The sequence below is a fragment of the Prionailurus viverrinus genome, chromosome D1 (assembly GCF_022837055.1).
Source record: "Prionailurus viverrinus isolate Anna chromosome D1, UM_Priviv_1.0, whole genome shotgun sequence".
Classification (NCBI taxonomy): Eukaryota; Metazoa; Chordata; class Mammalia; order Carnivora; family Felidae; genus Prionailurus; species Prionailurus viverrinus.
In genome coordinates this window covers 62,621,515-62,642,145 of record NC_062570.1, presented here as the reverse complement: position 1 = coordinate 62,642,145, position 20,631 = coordinate 62,621,515, and the positions used below count along the sequence as shown (strand labels likewise).

Genomic DNA, 20,631 nt, shown 5'->3' with positions numbered 1-20,631 from the left:
AACCTTTGTAATTGAGAAATTACATACCCAAGCCCAAGAAAATGCATCCCCATAAAATGTTCAAAAGGCCATCAAAATTTCTAGTCATTCACTCGTATGAGGACTTTAAGAGACAAAACAGATGAACGTAAGGGAAGGGAAACAAAAATAATATAAAAACAGGGAGGGGACAAAACAGAAGAGATTCATAAATATGGAGAACAAACTGAGGGTTACAGGAGGGGTTGTGGGAGGGGGGATGGGCTAAATGGGTAAGGGGCACTAAGGAATCTACTCCTGAAATCATTGTTGCACTATATGCTAACTAATTTGGATGTAAATTTTTAAAAACTAAAAATAAATTTTTAAAAAATTAATTACTTAATTAAAAAAAAAGAATTTCTAGTCAGATGATCAGTGAAGACCTTTCACTATACAAAGAAAGTTCATGAAGACTAGGAAAAGTGGTTGCTTTTTCAAATGCGCAAATCACAACAACAACAACAACAAAAACAAAGCACAAGAACAAAATAAATCTTCAAAATCTGACCCTAAAGAAATGGAGGTCTATGAATTACCTGACAAAGTATTCAAATTAATCATTGAAAATAAACTCAATGCACTTCAAAAGAAGACAAACACAACTAAACAAAATCAGGAAAAATGTGAAAATACAATAATATCAACAAAAAGAAACTATAAAAAAGAACCACAAAATATTGTGGAGTGGAAGAATACAATAATACAATTTAAAAACTCTATTACAAAGCATAAACATCAGTTTTGATCAATCAGAGAAAAGAAAGTGATCCCGAAGACAGGTCATTTGCTGTTATTAAGCCAGAAAAAAACACAAAAGAAAAAGCAATAGGAAAAAAAGTAAGGAAAACCTCAGATATTTATAGGGAATAAGCAAGATAATCAGGGAGTCCTAGCAGGAGAAGAGGGAGAAAAAGGGACAGTGAGTTTGTTTGAAGAAATAATGGCCCAAATTTCCCAAATCTGAGGAAGAAAAAAAAAACCTCTAACTTCAAGAAGCTTAAAGGACTCCAACTAAGATAAACCCAAAAGGGTCCAAAGACACATCACAAACAAATTTCCAGAAACCAAGACAAAGAGAAAATCTTAAAAGTGGCAAGAGAATCCATCATGTTCAAGTGAGCTTCCATAAAATTATCAGTTGATTTTCAGCAGAAATGTTATAGATCATAAAGGAGTCAGATGATATATCCAAAGTGCTGAAAGGAAAAAAAAAACTGCTATCCGAGAATACTACCTGGCAAAGCTCTTTCAAAAATGAAATAGTAATAAAGACCTTCACAGATAAATGAAAGCTAAAGAAGTTCATCAATACTAGATCTATCTTGCTAAGAATTGCTACAGGAACCCAAAGTTAAAAGGACACTAGACAGCAACGTGAAATTATATGAAAATATAAAGCTCTTTGATAAAGCATAGATAAATACAGAATCCTGTAATACTGTAGTAGCAGCACATAAATTACTTTTAATTCCAGTGTAGAATTTAAAAGATAAAAGCACAAAAAATAACTATGAGACTGTGCTAATGGTACAAAATATAAAATAATGTAATCTGTGACATCAGTAACAGAAATTGGGGGTAGGAAAGATGTATAAGAGTAACATTTGAATAGATTATTATAACAATATGTAATTTCATGCAGTCCCCACAATAGCCTCAAAGAAAATATCTATATAAGGTGCACAACAGAAATAGGAAAGAAATCAAAACATGCCACAACAAAGAAATTAATGAGACACAAAGAAAGGAAATAAGAGAGGAAAAGAACTAATTAAGGGACAAACAGAAAATAATTAACAAAATAAAAATACTAAGTCCTTTCTACCATTAATACTTTAAATGTAAATGGAATAAATAAACATAATGACAAGACATGGAGTAATTGAATAGATTAAAAATGCAAGATCCAACTATATGCTGTATACAAAAGACTTTAGATATAAAGATATAAACAGGTTGAAGGGAAAAGGATGGTGAAAGATACTTTTGCAAATGGTAACCAAAAGAGAGCAATGAAGTCCATACTTGTATCTGACAAAATAAACTTTAAGTAAAACTGTCATAAGAGACAAAGAAAGATGTTAGATGATGATAACAGGGTCAAATAATCAGAAGGATCTAACATTTGTAGGTCCTGAAAGTATTTTTAGAAGTCCATTTTTATTTATGTGTAACGTTTTTACAGTGTATCTCTTTGCATAGATTCTTTAATGGTTATTCCACATTTTATATTTATATACATAGCATCTCAGCCTCCTGATGTCCTCATTTGACCAGTTCAAATGAAGTATAAAAACTTTACCTCCCTTTAAATTCTTTTGCCCCCCTGAAAAAAACTGTTAGAGAGGGAGGGAGCCAAACCATAAGAGACTCTTAAAAACTGAGAATAAACTGAGAGTTGATGGGGGGTATGAGGAAGGGGAAAGTGGGTGATGGGCACCTGTTGGGATGAGTACTGGGTGTTGTATGGAAACCAATTTGACAATAAATTTCATATTAAATAAATAAATAAATAATAAATTCGTTTGCCCAATATCATTTGTAATTACCATAAACATTTCTTTAACATAAATTTAGAACCATATCAACAAGGTTATAATTTCCCTCCAATACTCTAACATAATTTAGAAATTGAAGATGAGAATAAAAGATTACTGTATTTATCTTTTTTTCCCCCTTACTATGTGTTTTCTTCTTTCCAGATCCCAAGGTTTCTTCTTTTATGTAATTACTAGACATTGGCCATTTAGGAGTTTTCTATAGGAGACATAGTCAGATGACTAACTTATTTCTGAATTACAGTCCAGAGGTTGAAATCTCATCAGACTAATGACATCATAGTATATTTACTAGTTTCTCCATCAGGAGGACAATACCAAGGAAATAGAGAAATTTTGGTAATGATGAGAAAAACATATCACATATTTTCCAGAGGAAAGTAACAAATGTCCTTCAAAGTAGAAATTCCAATCACTATTTGAAAACAAGACAAAATGGCACCTGTCAGCAGAATATCTCTATGATTTATTCATTTCTTTTGATAATTTACTCAGCTTCCCATTGTTTTTTGCTCACGGGAACTTGGGTTAATGATGAGACTACTTCTTCACTGGGGTGAGAAGGTGAAAAATTCAGAGCGTGCAGGGCCACATCAGTGACTTTGGGATTCTGAAAACATTTACTGTCCTTCTCAGGTCCTATCTCGGTCAAGAACAAAATAGTATTCTTAAAAAGGCATCTTTAGACCATGACTAAACAGCCAACAGAGTATTGTTTTCCTTCCCCTTAACCTCTTCTGTGAAAAATATCCCCTCTATGTGCTGTAGGATTTGATTTTCTTCGAACCTGAAAAGATCCTTATGACACAGTCTCGTATCTGCTTGGTTTTCACTCCATAGACAATAGGGTTCATAGTGGGAGGCAGGAGCAGATAAATATTGGCCACAATGATGTGGCAAGATGGAGGAATTGTGTGGCTCCCAAAACGATTAAAAAAGAAGCAGAAGAAGGCTGGACTGTAGGAGAAAATGATGGCACAGATGTGGGCAGTGCAGGTGCTGAAGGCCTTCTGCCGAGCATCTGCTGAGGAGAGGCTCACTACTGCCCGGAGGATCATGGTGTAGGAGACTGTGATGCACAGGATGTCAAAGCCCCCAATCAGGAAGGCAGCCACCAGACCATATATAACATTGGCCTTGATATTTCCACAGGATAACTTTGCTACCGATAGCTGGTCACAATAGGTATGGTGTATGATATTACCCTTGCAATAGGGTAGTCTCTTGGTGAGGAAAATCAAGGGAATGATGAGGAACACCGCTCTCAGGAAAGTAGCAAGCCCAACTTTTGCAATGACAGGATTGGTGAGGATAGTTGAATAGCGCAGAGGGTAACAGATGGCCACGTAGCGATCCAGGGCCATAAGCATGAGCACCCCAGACTCCATCCCTGTGAAGGTATGGATGAAGAACATCTGGACTAGGCATTCTTCAAATCTAATTTCCTTGAGATGACACCAGAAGATGCTGAGAGCTTTAGGGATTGTACTAGAGCACATGACAAGGTCAGTAAGGGAAAGCATTGCCAAAAAATAATACATGGATCTATGCAGGGAGTCCTCATAGTAGATGAGGTAGAGGAGCCCACAATTCCCTACCATTGCCACAGCATACATGGAGCAGAATGGGAAAGAAATCCACATGTGCATGTCCTCCAGTCCTGGGATCCCATTAAGAATGAATGAGGCTGGGGTCACATCTGTTTGGTTCAGAATTATCATAATTAGGCTGGTATGATCATTAAGATGCTTGTAAGGTTGTAATTTGATTTTTGTTTTGTTTTGTTTTTTGACCCTCCAAGATTTGGAAAAAATAGAAAAAAAAATCTTAGTTGTGCTCTCTGTCTCTTCTCTCTGTTAAATATTGTATTTTAATAACAAGAAAAGAAACATTTGGAATGTCAGGAACTGTTTATTTAAACATTGTCTAAACTCATTTAAGCCATTGTTAATTCATTAATTTATCAGTTCATTGAAAATACATACTTAACACCCACTATGCATCAGGTTTTATCACAGATATTGCATCTACATTACTTTAAAACAAAAGGATATAGATACAATCCCTCTAAACTTATAATCAAGTGTAATTGTGTTACACCCATGATCTATGTCATTATGATCTTTCTGATTGATATCTGATATAATATCTCATTTGAATGTTAATTACTATACCCTCTCCAGTTTAGGTATTTTCTTAAAGTAGAACTCATTGAATACCTTACCAGTAACACAACGGATATGATTAAGGTGCATTGTTATTCTTTCTTTTATATTTTATTGTTTTATGTTTAATAATAATTTATATTTATGCCTACTATGTACCAGGTAAAGTTCTAAGAAGTTTATAAATATATTAACTCATTTTATCCTCATTAAAAGCCTAGAATGCATTTTTATTAATCTGCACGTTATTATTAAGTAAATGGTGGGTCTTTGTGGATGAGGTTTCTAAGGTCTGAATTTCAAAGACATTCTCAATCTCCTAGCTTAAGGTATAGATAGTAAGAGGACCACTGATACTTTTTTACATGAACTATTCTTTGCTTTTCTTCATTTATTTGTTTTTTGGTTCTGAAATATTTAAGAACATTTTTAAACTTCTATGCTTTCAAATTCAGTGGTAGAAGTTATGATGATAGAGATGTCCGTGTGCATGTCTTTTATTGTGCAGGCACTTATTGGGCTTTTTGTGTCTGGAAATCTGCAACCTTTGGTTTTGGAAATTTTCTTGCATTAATTTTTGATATTATCTTCACAACCACATCCTTGTTATTTTACTACTGTTACTTTTAGTTAGATCTTCTGGGCTTATTCTCTTTTCTTTTTTCTCTCTTAAAACGTTTATATTGGGGTACCTGGGTGGCTCAGTAGGTTAAGCATCCAACTTCAGTTCAGGTCATGATTTCACAGATTGTGGGTTTGAGCCCCACATCTGGCTCTATCCTGACAGCACAGAGCCTAGAGCCTGCTGCAGATTCTGTGTCTCCCTCTCTCTCTCTGTCCCTCCCTCACTCCTGTTCTGTCTCTCTCCTTCAAAAATTAATGTTTATATTGGATATATTTTTATAATCCATTTTCTAGAAAAATTCCTGAACTCTATATCCCAAATATCTTGGCATTGTTTGTTGTTGCCTAATATTACAAATTTCCAATATCACATTTTCTTCTGAATCTTGCGTATCTGGTGGTAATAAATATATATTTGAAGGTATACACATTACATATAATTTCCATATCATTTAAGTTTCAATTATTTATTTTTATGTAGCTTTTTTACATTGGAGGAGTTTCTCACATATCTGGTAAATTTTGAATATTAAATCATACTGAAGAAAGAGGCTATAGAGGGGAGCACAGGTGACTGGCTCAGTTGGCTGAGTGTGGACCTGTTGATTTCAGCTCAGGTCATGATTGCACAACTCATGAGATCAAGCCCTGCATCAGGCTCTGCACTGACAGCACAGAGCCTGCTTGGGATTTTCTTTCTCTGTCTCTCTTTGTCCTTCTCTGCCTCAAAATAAATAAATAAACATTAAAAAAAAGAAGGAATGAGAATGAAGTTAACTTTGAGGCGTATCAGAAGAGCTGCTAAGAGGAATGGACAAATGCTTTTAAACATGAAGTGTGGTTAGGTTTATGACAGGCCAGATGGACAGAGCAGTGTTCTCTCTTGTGCTTATAATTTCCTCCTCAAATCATACTGATATTTTTAGCTTCATGATTTTGCAATCTTCTCTCCTTTTTGTGTTCTCCCATAACAGCCTCTAGTATAACACATTCCAGGAAGATTCAGCTCTCTCTTGGACAGTTTAGAAAGCCAACTTCTAAAGCCTCTTAATACAGTGTAATTAGCAAAGTACCAGGCTTACAGTAAGGAATGGATATGTTGATGGAATCAATGTCTTTCACTATTTCAATATCATGGTATTATAAAAATCTTATTCTATTCTTGAATCATCCACAATTTAATAAAGCCTTCACATTAAGACAGATTGTATCTTACACCTGCAGTCTATAGCAAGACGCTTAGTACATATTGTCAATAATTTGGGGATAAAAGAGCAGATAATGAATTAATGAATCATAGTCTGTACTTGATTTTAAGCATTATTAAACTAAATGCTGTAATATAAATATTATTACTTGGAAAACAGAAAGGAACTACCAGAGGAAAAAAGCTCATAAATCACCAGAAACCATTAAGTTTAAATGAAATAGAGAAAACAAAGGAAATCCCAAGGAAGCAGGAAAAAATAATGTCCTAAGTAAAATAAATATATTGGTTTGAAAAACAAAGATCAACTATTTGAACTACGCTACGAGTTAGTCCTAATTCAGAGTGATTTTTAAAAACAATATTGTATAGTTTTGAAGAAGAGGTATATCGGAAAGTAGACCACACACAAAGTATGCACAAAGTTTTTGCTTTTTTGCTTGTTTGTTTTGTAAACATGAAACATACCAAGAAACAAAATATACCAAAAAATTTTGGATAAAATATCACTTTGAGATAATGCAGAAACAAAAACAAGAAAATATTGAGTCAATATCACTTTCGAGTAAAATAAAAGGCTTGACTCGGGGAAATTAAAGCTGGTACACCAAAGTGTGTCACCCACCTCTAGCTTTGGCAAAGTTTTTCCACAACCAAACATTGTACAGTACTGAAATAATTCTCTGGTTCACTCTGTTAGTACACAGAAGTTTTAAATTGAGACACTGAAAAATAAATAAGTGAAAAATAAAATGAGACACTTTAATTATATCACAGCTTATTAGCTCATCCTCCACTTCTCATTTCAGTGTCATTCGTTTGGCCTTCAAGCGGGCTAACAAAAGCCTTACAATTTGCATTTTGGAAAAAGGAAAACTGTGGGTTCACAATGTAAGTGTTGTGTTTCCACGGGTAACAAACTGCTATCAAGTTTCATTCTATCAGGCTTGTAAATGTGTACTTTACGCTTGAATAAAAAATATTTTTATGATTATTTTCACAGCTATCATTAAAGGATATTTTTTTAAAGTACAAAATTCTTATGTATGTATGTAAGTGCATATATGTTTATCCATATATGCGCATGTTTACCATTAAAATAGATATTGAAATTTATTTTTTATAAATGTGTGGCTAGGGTGTAATAAATTGTCATAAGTTGTTGAAAAAAATAATATCACTACTCATTCCTCCTTAATACATTCAAATGTCAACTCTTAACTCTATGCAACAGAAGGAGATGCACTTAGGAAAAGTATCGGTACATGTAATTTAAAAATAGGCAATATATTTTGGAGATTACTTTTGCTGTGTTCTAGAGACTATCTTTCCTAAATATGAAGTAAATATCCTGCTTATATCTTGTGCTTTCTTTCTATAGATGTATCTTTAATTACTAAAAGTGACTTTCATGTTACACAATAATTTTAGGTCCCATGTTTAATATATTTGCAAAACTGTCAGAGATCCACACTTATACACAGGTAGTATACTATTAACCACAAAATAAGTAAGGAAATGTCCAAAACAGGTTTAAAATGATTTCTATATATCATAATCCAATTTTTCTAGCAAAGAAAATTAACTAATACTATGTCGTGGGTGTGGACAGGTATATTGGAAGAGGAACACAAGCACATATATGTTATTTTTAAAGTACAACTTTGATATCAACTTTTGTCTATTACCATTCCCAAACCCCATACACAATAAATTTGCTCTCTCGTTATGATAGTGGGTCCCTCTCAGCAAGTGTTGTTATCTAAAATGGATGAAATTCAGTCTCAACTAAGTGTCGCTAGATAATTAACAAGAAAAATTAGATTCTCTTTCTGAGAACAAGGGGAGGGCAGGCAAGAAGCAAGAGTGTTCTCACCATGACTGAGAACTCTTCTCTAGATGTCCCCCATTTCTTCTTGCCATAAGCATGATTCATACCTGACTTCCACTACAACGGAAGCAATGATTCCTATTTGGTTATGGAAATGGCCTAGATATTCATAATCATGATGCAAAGTTATGCTGAATTGCAATCTGAGCATTGGGTAAACATTTTCTAACCTCCCAGCCTCCCACAACACTCTTGCCTGCAAACATGATGAATGGACTCAAATCTGTATTTATGAGAATATCATAAACAATTCATATGCATTCAAAACCTCTACTTTATCTTTCTGCCTAAAAAACAATAATAAATCTTCTAGTCCCACTATTATGTTCCTTTAATACCTTAGGTTCTAAAGAACAGACAGTGAGCTGAATGCAATCTGGTCCAGGTGTTCAGGATCGTAGTCAAAAAACATATGATATATATACATGCACAGCATTCAATTTCTGAATCCCATGGTATCTGTACTAGTGAAATGGGTATTTAAGAAAAATGTCTTATCTATCCTAAAGGGATACTTCAAAACATTAGAGACACAGGTGTTTGTGTGGCAATCAAGCTAACCTTTATGAGAGGAGGAAAAGAATGGATGGTTTCCATTCTTACTGTATATGATGATACTGAATAAGTGAATTTTTCATGTGCATGTATGTTTGTGCATACCCATGTATTTAATGGAGAGGAATTAAAATGAGCACAAGTTTTAATAAAAGTGAGTTATTTTAATACTACTGCAGTGGTCTTTCTTTTTGTATGAGGTCTTGTAGGATACATGGTAAAAGCACTTAGCACAGAATGTTTGTCACTCACATATCCATCCGTTTATTTCATTCACTTATTCGTTAATGTCTCTAATTAAACGACATCATTGAGTACTTAGACATCCCCAAGTCAGAGTAGTAGGTCTTAAAAAGGGGTCAAACAACATGAACCTTGGAAAGTTTATGTTAGGTCAAAGATTTCAGAGACAGATAGCCACATATTGTGTTATTCCCTTTACATGAAATATTAAGAATAGGCAAATCCATAGAATAGAAAGTAAATTTTTGGATACCAGCAGTATGGGGAAGTAGGTGGCTGCTTAAAATGTATAGGCTTTTTTGGGGAGATGACTAAAATATTCTGGAATTAGTGGTGATGGTTGCACAACACTAGGAATGTACTAAAAGCCACTGAATTGTACCTTTAACATAATTAAAATGGTAAATTTTGCATTATGTGACTTTTACCACATTTTTTAAAAAAGTCACAAAGCTTTCTTAGATTCTTCTACTTTTTAGGCTTAATTTATTATTATTTATTTTGGGGCACAGTGTAGTTTTAAAGAGTTTAGCATAAATCTATACCCACAGGCTTCTACACATAAGTTTACAAACATTTATATCTTAATGAATGATGATGTTACTTGAAAGACACATTAAACCCAATGTAGGTTCAGTGAGTTAAAAACAGGCTATTCCCATATGCTTCAACACATAAGTTTATATACACTTAGACCTTAATGAAAAAAGATGCTGATTGAAAGATGGTTTATACACAGTATAGCTTAATGAGTTAAGCATATAGCTATTCCCATATACTTCTACACATATGTGTGCAAATGCTTTATTTTTTATTTCCTTTTAATTTTTTAATTTGAATACAGTTGACACACAATGTTACATTAGTCTCAGGTGTACAACATAGTGATTCAACATCTCTATACATTATGCTATGCTCACCACAGATGTAGTTACCCTCTGTCACCATACATCAATTACAATATCATTGACTGTATTCCCTATGTTGTACCATTTACTCCCTATGTTGTCCCATGACTTACTCATTCCATAACTAGAAGCCTGTATCTCCCACTCTCCTTTACCCATTTGGTCCATCCTCCCACCTTCCTACCTTCTGGCAACTACCAATTTCTTTTCTGTATTTACGGGTCTGATTCTGCTTTTTGTTTGTTTATTCATTTGTTTTGTTTTGTTTTGTGTTAAGATTCCACACACGAGTGAAATCATATGTATTTGCCTTTCTCAGTCTGATTTATTTTACTTACCATAATACTGCCTAGATCCATCCATATGTCTCAAACGGCAAGACTTCATCCTTGTTATGGCTGCGTATCTTATTGTGTATATATACCACATCTTTATCTATTCACCAGTCAATGGGCACTGAGATTGCTTCCATATTTTGGCTATTGTAAATAATGCTGCAATAAACAGAGGAATGCATATACCTTTTCAAATTAGTTTCTGTTTTCATTGTATAAATACCCAGAAATGGAATTAATGGATCATATGATATTTTTATTTTTAATATTTTGAGGAAATTCCATACTGTTTTTGCACAGTGGCCCAACTATTTTTTTTATTAAGCATTCCCCTAATTGCTGAAAACTTTTAATTAGCATCAAGAAGGTGAGAAAGTTGATTTTGACAGGGTTTTTTTTTTTGTAGTTTATCCATTGCTTGTATTAGGGACAAACTTTTAATATTGTCATTTTGCCATTTTCACTCATGTCGCTCACAGTTTACTGCTTTTTTGTGTGTGAACCCAAGTATTTCTCTGGGATAAATGCTCAGAAGTGTAACTGCTAAGTTGTATGATAGCTCCAGTACTGTGTTTTTAAGACACTGTCAAAATGTTTTCCAGAATACCTGTCCTTTTTTATATTGCTACCATCACTGTATTTGTGATTCTGTTTTTCCATATTCTTACCAGAATTTCATGTTTTTAGTATGCTTTATTTTATCTTATGTCATGGTTGTATAGTGATATTCTATTCCAATTTTAATTTTTATTTGTATATGGCTAATGATATCGAACATTTTTTTATATGTCTATTTGCCATTTGTACATCCTTATCAATGAAATGTCTGGGCTTTTTTGTTTTTGTTTTTTTTTGTCTTTTCTAATTGTTTTTTTTTTTACCATTGAGTGTGTGTGTGTGTGTGTGTGTGTGTGTGTGTGTTGGATATGTCCTGAAAGTATTTTTCACAGTCTGTAGCTTGTCTTTTCATCCTCTTAGTAGGGTCTTTTGCAGAGCAAAATTAAAAAAAAAAATTCTAATGTGGTTTAATTTTCATTTATTTTTTTTCTATTTTGAGTTGTGTTTTGGTGTCAAGTCTAAGAATTCTTCCTAGTCCTGGATCTTAAAGTTTTATCCCATAGTTTTTAAAAATGTTTTAGAGCTTCAAATTTTACATTTAAGTTTATAATGCATTATTTTGAGTTAATTTGTGTATAAGGTATAATCAAGGTACAATCTTGATTTAGGTCAAGAGTGTTTTGGTTTTGTTTGCCTATCAATGCCTAATTCTTCTAACAGACGTTTTTTGAAAGGCCACATTTCCTTTATGGATTTCTTTTGTTTATTTGTCAAAAATCATTTGGGCATATTTGTGGGGTTCTATTTCTAGGTACTCTATACTGTTCCATTGATCTATGTTCTATGATCTGCTAATACCACAGTCTTGATTATTGTGGCTATGTAAGTCTTGAAATTACAAAGACTACTTCCTCATTTCATTATATATTTTCAATTTTTTAAGCTACTGTCATTCCTTTGATATTCCAAATAAATTTAGAAAACAATTGTCTATATCAACAGAAAATCTTGCTGGGATTTTCATAGGAATTGCATCACACCTGTGTATCACTTGAGGAAAAACTGGTATCTTCTCATCCGTGAACATTGTTTGTCTCTTCATTTAATTGGATTTTTAAAAATTTATTTTATTGGCAATGTGTAGTTTTATTAGTATATATTAATTATTATATTATCATAATATATCTTATTATAATATATAAAGATAATTACCATTCAACCTTCTACTTCTATAAGCTTAATTACATTAAAATGCCTATTTTAATTGGAATCATAAAACATTTGTTTTATGTCCTTGTGTGGTTGACTTATTTCACTTAGTATAATATATTCAAGGGCCATCCATGATATAGCATATGACAGCTTCCTTGTGTTTATGCCTGAATAATATTACACTATATATATATATACTATATTTCTTTACCTATTCATCTATTTATGGACCTTTAGGTTACTTGCATATCTTGGATGTTGTGAGTAATGCTGCAGTGAACATGAGAGTACATATATCTCATTGAGATCTTATTTTCAGTCCTTTTGGGTAAATTCTCAGAAGTGAGATTTTTGGATTATATGGTAATTCTATTTTTAACTTCTTGAGGAATTTCTATACTGTTTTTTATTGTGGCTGAACAAATTTGCATTCCCTCTGGCAGTGGGCATGGGTTCTAATTTTTCCACATCCTCACCAACAACTTTTTGTTTGATTTATTCTATAATTGACATCTTAATAGGATGTGAGATGATATCTCATTTTGGACTTGATTTGCATTTCTCTAATGATTAATGATATCGAGCATCTTTTCCTACCTGTTGACCATTTAGTACATCTTCTTTTTAAATAGGAGTGAAGAATCTCAACAATAGCCAAATTATGGAAAGAGCCTAAATGTCCATCAACTGATGAATGGATAAAGAAATTGTGGTTTATATACACAATGGAATATTACGTGGCAATGAGAAAAAAATGAAATATGGCCTTTTGTAGCAACGTGGATGGAACTGGAGAGTGTGATGCTAAGTGAAATAAGCCATACAGAGAAAGACAGATACCATATGGTTTCACTCTTATGTGGATCCTGAGAAACTTAACAGGAACCCATGGGGGAGGGGAAGGAAAAAAAAAAAGAGGTTAGAATGGGAGAGAGCCAAAGCATAAGAGACTGTTAAAAACTGAGAACAAACTGAGGGTTGATGGGGGGTGGGAGGGAGGAGAGGGTGGGTGATGGGTATTGAGGAGGGCACCTTTTGGGATGAGCACTGGGTGTTGTATGGAAACCAATTTGTCAATAAATTTCATAAAAAAAAAATAGGAGTGAAGAAAATCGTACAATGTGTCATGCTTCTGAAGTAAAATAATGAAAATGTTTCAAGATATCAGAAATACAGAATTTCATTTCATATTCCTAAGTCATACAGTTATATGAGCCCAGAGAGAGGCCTATGTAATTTCTTAAAATGGAAGCCACGGGTGAAATTGCAACAGCAATTTGAGGTGATGGATGTGATGACCAAAAGGCAAATTAGTGGGAAAATTATTTCAAGTTGAGAAAGTAAAAGGAAAGAAGATGACAACTTGTTCTTTGACTAGGTCTTCAAGATGGCATGACCCCAGGTTGATCTGAGCACTGGACCTAGGAAATTGTAGGCTCCTCATGCTCTTCCCTGTCTTTGGACTGTGCATTGTACTTGCCTTACCCACACCAGAAGCTCCCTTAAAGACGTAGCTTCAATATGTAGCAATATGTTGTTGAGACTATCTGGATGGTATATGTGACTGAACCCAGTTAAGGTTTCCATATAAACTCTTAAGATTCTGGCAGGCAGGTGTGGAGAGCTACTCATCTTGTAACCACCCAAGACAAGACTTGTGTGTATGATACCTTCTTATTAACCCTGATGCCTACCAATCTGGAGTGGTCTGCCTCTCTCTTCAGTCTCTCTTTGCCCTCTGTTTACAAAAGCCACTTTATAACCAACACTTGTTGGTTATAACAAGTTGGTTACAACTTTTGAAATCAAGGTAAGCAAAAAATAGGGTAAAAAAATGGAAGATGGTTATATATTAGGGGGTGGTATGGTCTGTAAGATTTTAAAAAGTGATATTGTATCTCATTATGGTTTTGGTTTGTATTTCCCTGATGATGAGTGATGTTGAGCATTTTTTCATGTGTCGGTTGGCCATCTGGATGTCTTCCTTGGAGAAATGTCTATTCATGTCTTTCGCCTATTTCTTCATTGGGTTATTTGGTTTTTGGTGTTGAGTTTGATAAGTTCTTTATATATTTTTGATACTAACCCTTTATCTGATATGTCATTTGCAAATATCTTCTCCCACATTGTCAGTTGCCTTTTAGTTTTGCTGATTGTTTCCATCGCTGTGCAGAAGCTTTATATTTTGATGAGGTCCCAGTAGTTCATTTTTGCTTTTGTTTCTCTTGCCTCTAACTAATTCAGATGTAAATTTTATAAAATAAAAGATAAAAACATTTTTAATAAAAAATAGAAGAAAAAGAAAAAAAATAAAATGTGAAATTGTAAAAGACTAATTAAATAATTAAATGTAATTTGATTGGTATAGTTACCAAAATTGGGCAGAGACAATATGTATTCTTTTAAGTTGAACAAAAAGATATAAGAATAATAATTCAGTTTATTCTATATCCCTTAAATAATTGGCTTAGATCATGAGACATTAATATAAAAACACCATTTCCACCAGTCTAATGAACCAGACTTGTTCATTAATTTAAAAGAATCTTGAATATTAGACAGAGATATTTCATTGTATTTATTAGATTCACAATTGCAGATAAGAGGAAACAAGTTGATTTTGACCCCCTCTCATGCTGTTCTTATGAAAAATTATATTGTTTGTTACATTTGGTTAGAGAGATCTATCTACCCCAACCTCCAGATTGTGTGCTTTCAAAAGTCTTGTTGAAGAAAACTGCATCACAGATTAGTCTGTAGTGAAATAATGTGCCTGTCCTAGCTAGGAGAGATCATGCAGCCACATTCTCTCAGATGCCCAGAGACTTAAAATTTATTACCTTAATGACTCCATACAAAGGATACTTTATAACTTCTCTTTCAGAAAGAAGTCATTGAAAAAACATATTAAGCAGTGATTAAAAATATACAGCACATATTTTCCAGGGAAAAGCAACAACTGGCTCTCAACCTAGAAATCATAATAGGTATTCAGAATCAGAATCACCTACTTCTACTTTATTATTTATTTATTTATTTATTTATTTATTATTTTAAAATATAATTTATTGTCAAATTACTTCTACTTTATTTTTTAATGAAATGGGCTAATCAGGCTTTGCTCAAGGATATGTATTAATTATTAGACTCATTCTTCACAAGACTGAGAAGGAAAAAAATTCATGGAAATCTCAGTTGGCAGGCCAGTTGAGATTTTCAAAACATCTATTTAGAAATGCACCAATCAACAAATGACCAAAATAGTACTTCCCAAAACATTTTACACCTCTTGACTAAACAGGAGCTCCTCTCTGTCATGAAAAATGGGGTTTTTTTTTTTGGTAACTGTCCTTTATATGCTGTGGGATTTGATGTCCTTAGAACCTGAAAAGATCCTTATGACACAGTCGCGTATCTGCTTGGTTTTCACTCCATAGACAATAGGGTTCATAGTGGGAGGCAGGAGCAGATAAATATTGGCCACAATGATGTGGCAAGATGGAGGAATTGTGTGGCTCCCAAAGCGGTGGGAAAAGAAGGAGAAGAAGGCTGGACTGTAGGAGAAAACAATGGCACAGATGTGGGCAGTGCAGGTGCTGAAAGCCTTCTGCCGAGCATCTGCTGAGGAGAGGCTCACTACTGCCCGGAGGATCATGGTGTAGGAGACTGTGATGCACAAGATGTCAAAGCCCCCAATCAGGAGGGCAACCATCAGACCATAGATGACATTGACCTTGATATTTCCACAGGATAACTTGGCTACAGACATGTGGTCACAGTAGGTGTGAGGAATTATATTCCCTCTGCAGTAGGGCAGGCGCTTGGTAAGGAAAGTGAAGGGAATGGTGAGGAACACCCCTCTCAGGAAAGTAGCAAGCCCAACCTTTGCAATGACAGGATTGGTGAGGATAGTTGAATAGCGCAGAGGGTAACAGATGGCCACATAACGGTCCAGGGCCATAAGCATGAGCACCCCAGACTCCATCCCTGTGAAGGTGTGGACAAAGAACATCTGTACCAGACATTCATCAAAGCCAATTTCTTTGAGATGACACCAGAAGATGCTGAGAGCTTTAGGGATTGTACTAGAGCACATGACAATATCAGTTAGGGAAAGCATAGCTAAAAAGTAATACATGGGCCTGTGCAGGGAGTCCTCTAAGTGGATGAGGTAGAGGAGCCCACAATTCCCTACCATTGCCACAGCATACATGGAGCAGAATGGGAAAGAAATCCACAGGTGCATGTCTTCCAGTCCTGGGACTCCATTAAGAATGAATGAGGCTGGAGTCCAGTTTGTTTTATTCAGCATTAGCATGATCAATTAGGCTTAACATTCATGTGTGTTTTCCTAGAGTAGGCAAAAAAGAGAAGAAAAATATAGCTTATATATACTGCCTCCCTCTCATCTCAACATTTTAAAATTCCATAGTGCATTTTAATGATCAGTCAAAATTTCTAAGGTCCAAGGATTAGTTTTTATTGTCTATTTGTTTTGCATTGATTAAGTCATCTGTTCATCTAACAATTTCTTATTAAGCAACTCAAGTTCTCATCACTGACACTGAATCTTCATTATTTTTAAAATATTTCCATCCTCCTAATTTATAATTGAGTATAACTCTGTTAATGACTTCTCTAAAGAAAATTTGTTAGAATACCTTACTTACCTATTAATAACTATATGCATCTCCCTATTTTTTCCTAACTTTTCCCCATTTTTTCCTAACTTTAGCAATGGGACACATTTCAGTTGGGTTCTAGTGGGAGACAACATAAATGGAAATTTAATATTTCTAATCACACATCAAATTCATTTCTCATCCAAGAGAAAAATTAATTAATCCAAATTCCCTACTTACAATTAAACTTCATTTTCAAGTTAACTAAATATTTGGGGTAGATAAATGGCATCTCCTTCTTTCATTAATCTCTTCATTTCTCATAAATATTTACTGAGCTCTTACAATGTGATCCTGTGGAGAATAAGACACAATTTCATCCTTTAAAGAATTGAGAGTCTAATGGAGAGACCAAGTGCACAGAAATAATCACAGTAAACGTAATAATTACAGTAAACATAAAAAAATGAAATAGAAGTATGTACATTGTCTTAAATAAGCAGTATGTTATTAAAATGGATGTGTGTTTTTGTTGGTGGGGTGTTCGGAGGAGGGATTGGTGATTGTCAAGAAGGACCATGTTGAAGACAAGGCGTTTGGTATGTATTTTGAAGGAAGACAAGTTGTAAGGGAGATACATTTGTAAAAGAAATTCCAGACGAAAATGTCAATAAGTACAAGTAGAGAAATCAAAACAAACACATAAAGAAATCAATAAAAAGAAATCAAAACAATCAAGTCTATGAGAATTCACTTGTATGAAAGGAACAAATGATAACCTGGACATTTGCCCAGGAGCTAGATCATAAAGAATCTTGTAATGATAATACCGAATTCCTTGATAATGGAAAGTAAATACTAAAGAACTCACAAGAATCCAAAGGGTCAGAATTTACTCCAAGGTACTTTAAAAACTTATTAAGTAGGGGCACCTGGGTGGCTCAGTTGGTTGGGCATCCGACTTCAGTTCAGGTCACGATCTCACGGTCCGTCGGGCTCTGGGCTGATGGCTCAGAGCCTGGAGACTGCTTCAGATTCTGTGTCTCCCTCTCTCTCTGCCCCTCCCCCATTCATGCTCTGCCTCTCTCTGTCTCAAAAATAAATAAACGTAAAAAAAAAATAAAATGCCTTTAAAAAATAATAATAAAAAAAACTTATTAAGCAACGAGAAAATCAGAATCTTCCTCCTACCCCTCATGGGAATACTCTCTACCTCTACCACCATCACCCCATCCCCAGCAATGAGGACAGAAGAAGGATATGAAAAACTTTGAGATATTGTGGTCTTTGCTCAATAGATAAGCAAAATAAGAATTAATGGAAGATTGAAGCTGATTAAACTTGCAGGTAATCATTTATTTAGCAGACTCCACAAACAAGCAATTTATGTAAAATTTCTGTTTCCTGAAAGGAAAGGACCTCTGGCCAAAGTTGCCAAACAACTTGATTGGTTTTCTTTAATCACCTTCCCAGTAACCCTATAATAACTAGAAATAGGAAAAGGTGCATATGATTTTCCATAGAAAATTGTCAACTAATAGGTAGAAATTTCACCAATTTATTAGGCAGAACACCTGGACCCCAGAGCTGATTTTTGTAATTCACTTAATCTCCTTGAGGTGTTTTTGATCTTTCAATGTCTCTAAGATCATGTCAGTACAATAAAGTAGGGTCTTGGTGAAATACATGGATTTTAACCCCATCTTTCCAATTCCTAAAGGTATACATGTAGACAATTTATGTAACTTCCTTACAAATAGATTACCTATCCTTTTAAATACTGATAAAAATATTATTGTAAGAAATACAGAGTCCAGAAACCAAATACTGAAACACACATTAAGCCACCTAATTAATGACAAAGGAAACAGATTAAGAACAAAAATGGCATTTTCAAGGGTCATCTGGCTAGCTCAGTCGGTAGAGGTTGAGAGTCTTGATCTCAGAGTTGAGAGTTCAAGCCCCATGGTGGGACTAGAACTTACTTTAAAAAAAGGTATTTTCAGTATTATATTTTCAATATTATTGAGTCAATGGATGTGTGTTGAGAGAAAAAAGAAACACACCTTGTTCCCTAAATCATGTCATACACAAAAACAGGTTTAGAAAAATATAAGAGCTAAATGTGAAATGTAAAATACACATCTTCTTTGGTATTTGGAGTAGGGAAAAATTTGAAAACAACACAGCTGACCACTGCCAGCATGAAGCCTGCTTGGGATTTTCTCTTTCTCTCTCTCTGCCCCTCCCTCTCTTTCTCAAAATAAATAAATAAACATTAAAAAAAATATGTACCACTAAATTGAAAACTGAAAATATTTTTATGGGATTACAATTGCACTTTTTGGAAAGATGTATTTTAAAAAAATACTAGATAAGCATTCCTTTGATAAGCATTCCTTTTATACTCCTCAATCTCTTTTTTATCTGTATAGCTGTAGTCACTAAAACTGGCTTTATACTCACACAATAACTAGTTCCCATTTTCGATATATTTGCAAAACTCTTCAAGATCCAAATTAAATACTTAAGTATTAACTACAAATTTAAGCAGCTTTATTATTCAATCAAAATAATTTTGATACAACCGAATTCAGTTTCTTCCACAAGGAAATTTGACTTATGCTGGCTTATAGACAGGATTACTGGAATAGTAATATTAATACATGACTATCACCAAACTTATAAAATGTAGTTGATATTACCTGTAGTATATCCTCATTCTTCAACCCTATAGGTAAGAAAATTTGTTTTTATATCCATGTTTTTCTTTTTATATGAGAGTTGTTTGCTCCATGTGGCTTTTACTACCCGGACACAATGGAATAAAGTCATAGCTCAGTCTCACTAGAAAATAATAAAAGAAAATTGCACTCTGATTTTGAGAAACAGGGGCAGGACAGGTAAGAAGCAGGAGCAATCTGGTCATTGATCTAATGGTGGAGAACTATTTTCTAACTGTTCTTCCATTTCTCATTGTCATGAGAGTGATTCATGCCCAACTTCCACCACCACTGAAATAAAGATTCCTATTTATATAGAGATATAACACAGAAAATCATAATCACAATGGCATTATGCTGAATCTTAATGCCATAGTTTGAAAAATACATATTTAATAAAAACACCCAATCCCACACAATATTTCTGCATTCAAATTGTGTGAATGAAATCAAAGATTTATTTCTGGAAAAATAATAAGCAGTTGATATATACACAAACCCTTCTCCACTTTATCTTACTGACAATCAGAAAGACAGAAACAAATACAGACAGGAAGAAAAAAAGAAAGAAAGACAAAAGGAAGGAAGGAAGGAAGGATGGAAGGAAGGAAGGATAGAAAGAGGAAAGAAAGAAAGAAAGAAAGAAAGAAAGAAAGAAATCTTGTCACTAGCCCCTCTTTTGTATGTCTTAAATACCTTAGTTCCTGGATAGCGAAACAGTGGGCTGAATGCAGTCTAGTCCAGGTATTTAAGATCTTGTTAAAATAAATTGCAATCCTAGAATGACTGTGCATGTGCAGCAGCCTATCTTCAACTTCCTTGATATCTGTACTATTGAACCAAGACTTTAAAGGAAAATGTGTGTTATGTGTCCCAAGGGACCATGTCAGAGTATTGGAGACACAAGTGTTGGTGTGGGGATCAAGCTATCCTCTGTGGGAGGAAGAAAAAGAGCTATAACTGTCCATTATTAGTGCCCAAATATTGATACGTAAATAAGTAAATAATC

At 34.1% G+C, this 20,631-nt stretch overlaps 2 protein-coding genes across 2 annotated transcripts; both read right to left on the bottom strand.

Annotated features, from left to right (window-relative positions):
- Positions 1–3,334: 3,334 nt before the first annotated feature.
- Positions 3,335–4,300, bottom strand: LOC125146495 (olfactory receptor 52N4-like). Its single transcript, XM_047823229.1, has one exon. It carries the CDS (start codon positions 4,298–4,300, stop codon positions 3,335–3,337), a length of 966 nt encoding a protein of 321 aa, XP_047679185.1.
- An 11,329-nt stretch (positions 4,301–15,629) lies between these two features.
- LOC125177171 (olfactory receptor 52N4) lies at positions 15,630–16,595 on the bottom strand. Its single transcript, XM_047879264.1, has one exon. The coding sequence runs from the start codon at positions 16,593–16,595 to the stop codon at positions 15,630–15,632; it is 966 nt and encodes a 321-aa protein (XP_047735220.1).
- Positions 16,596–20,631: the final 4,036 nt, after the last annotated feature.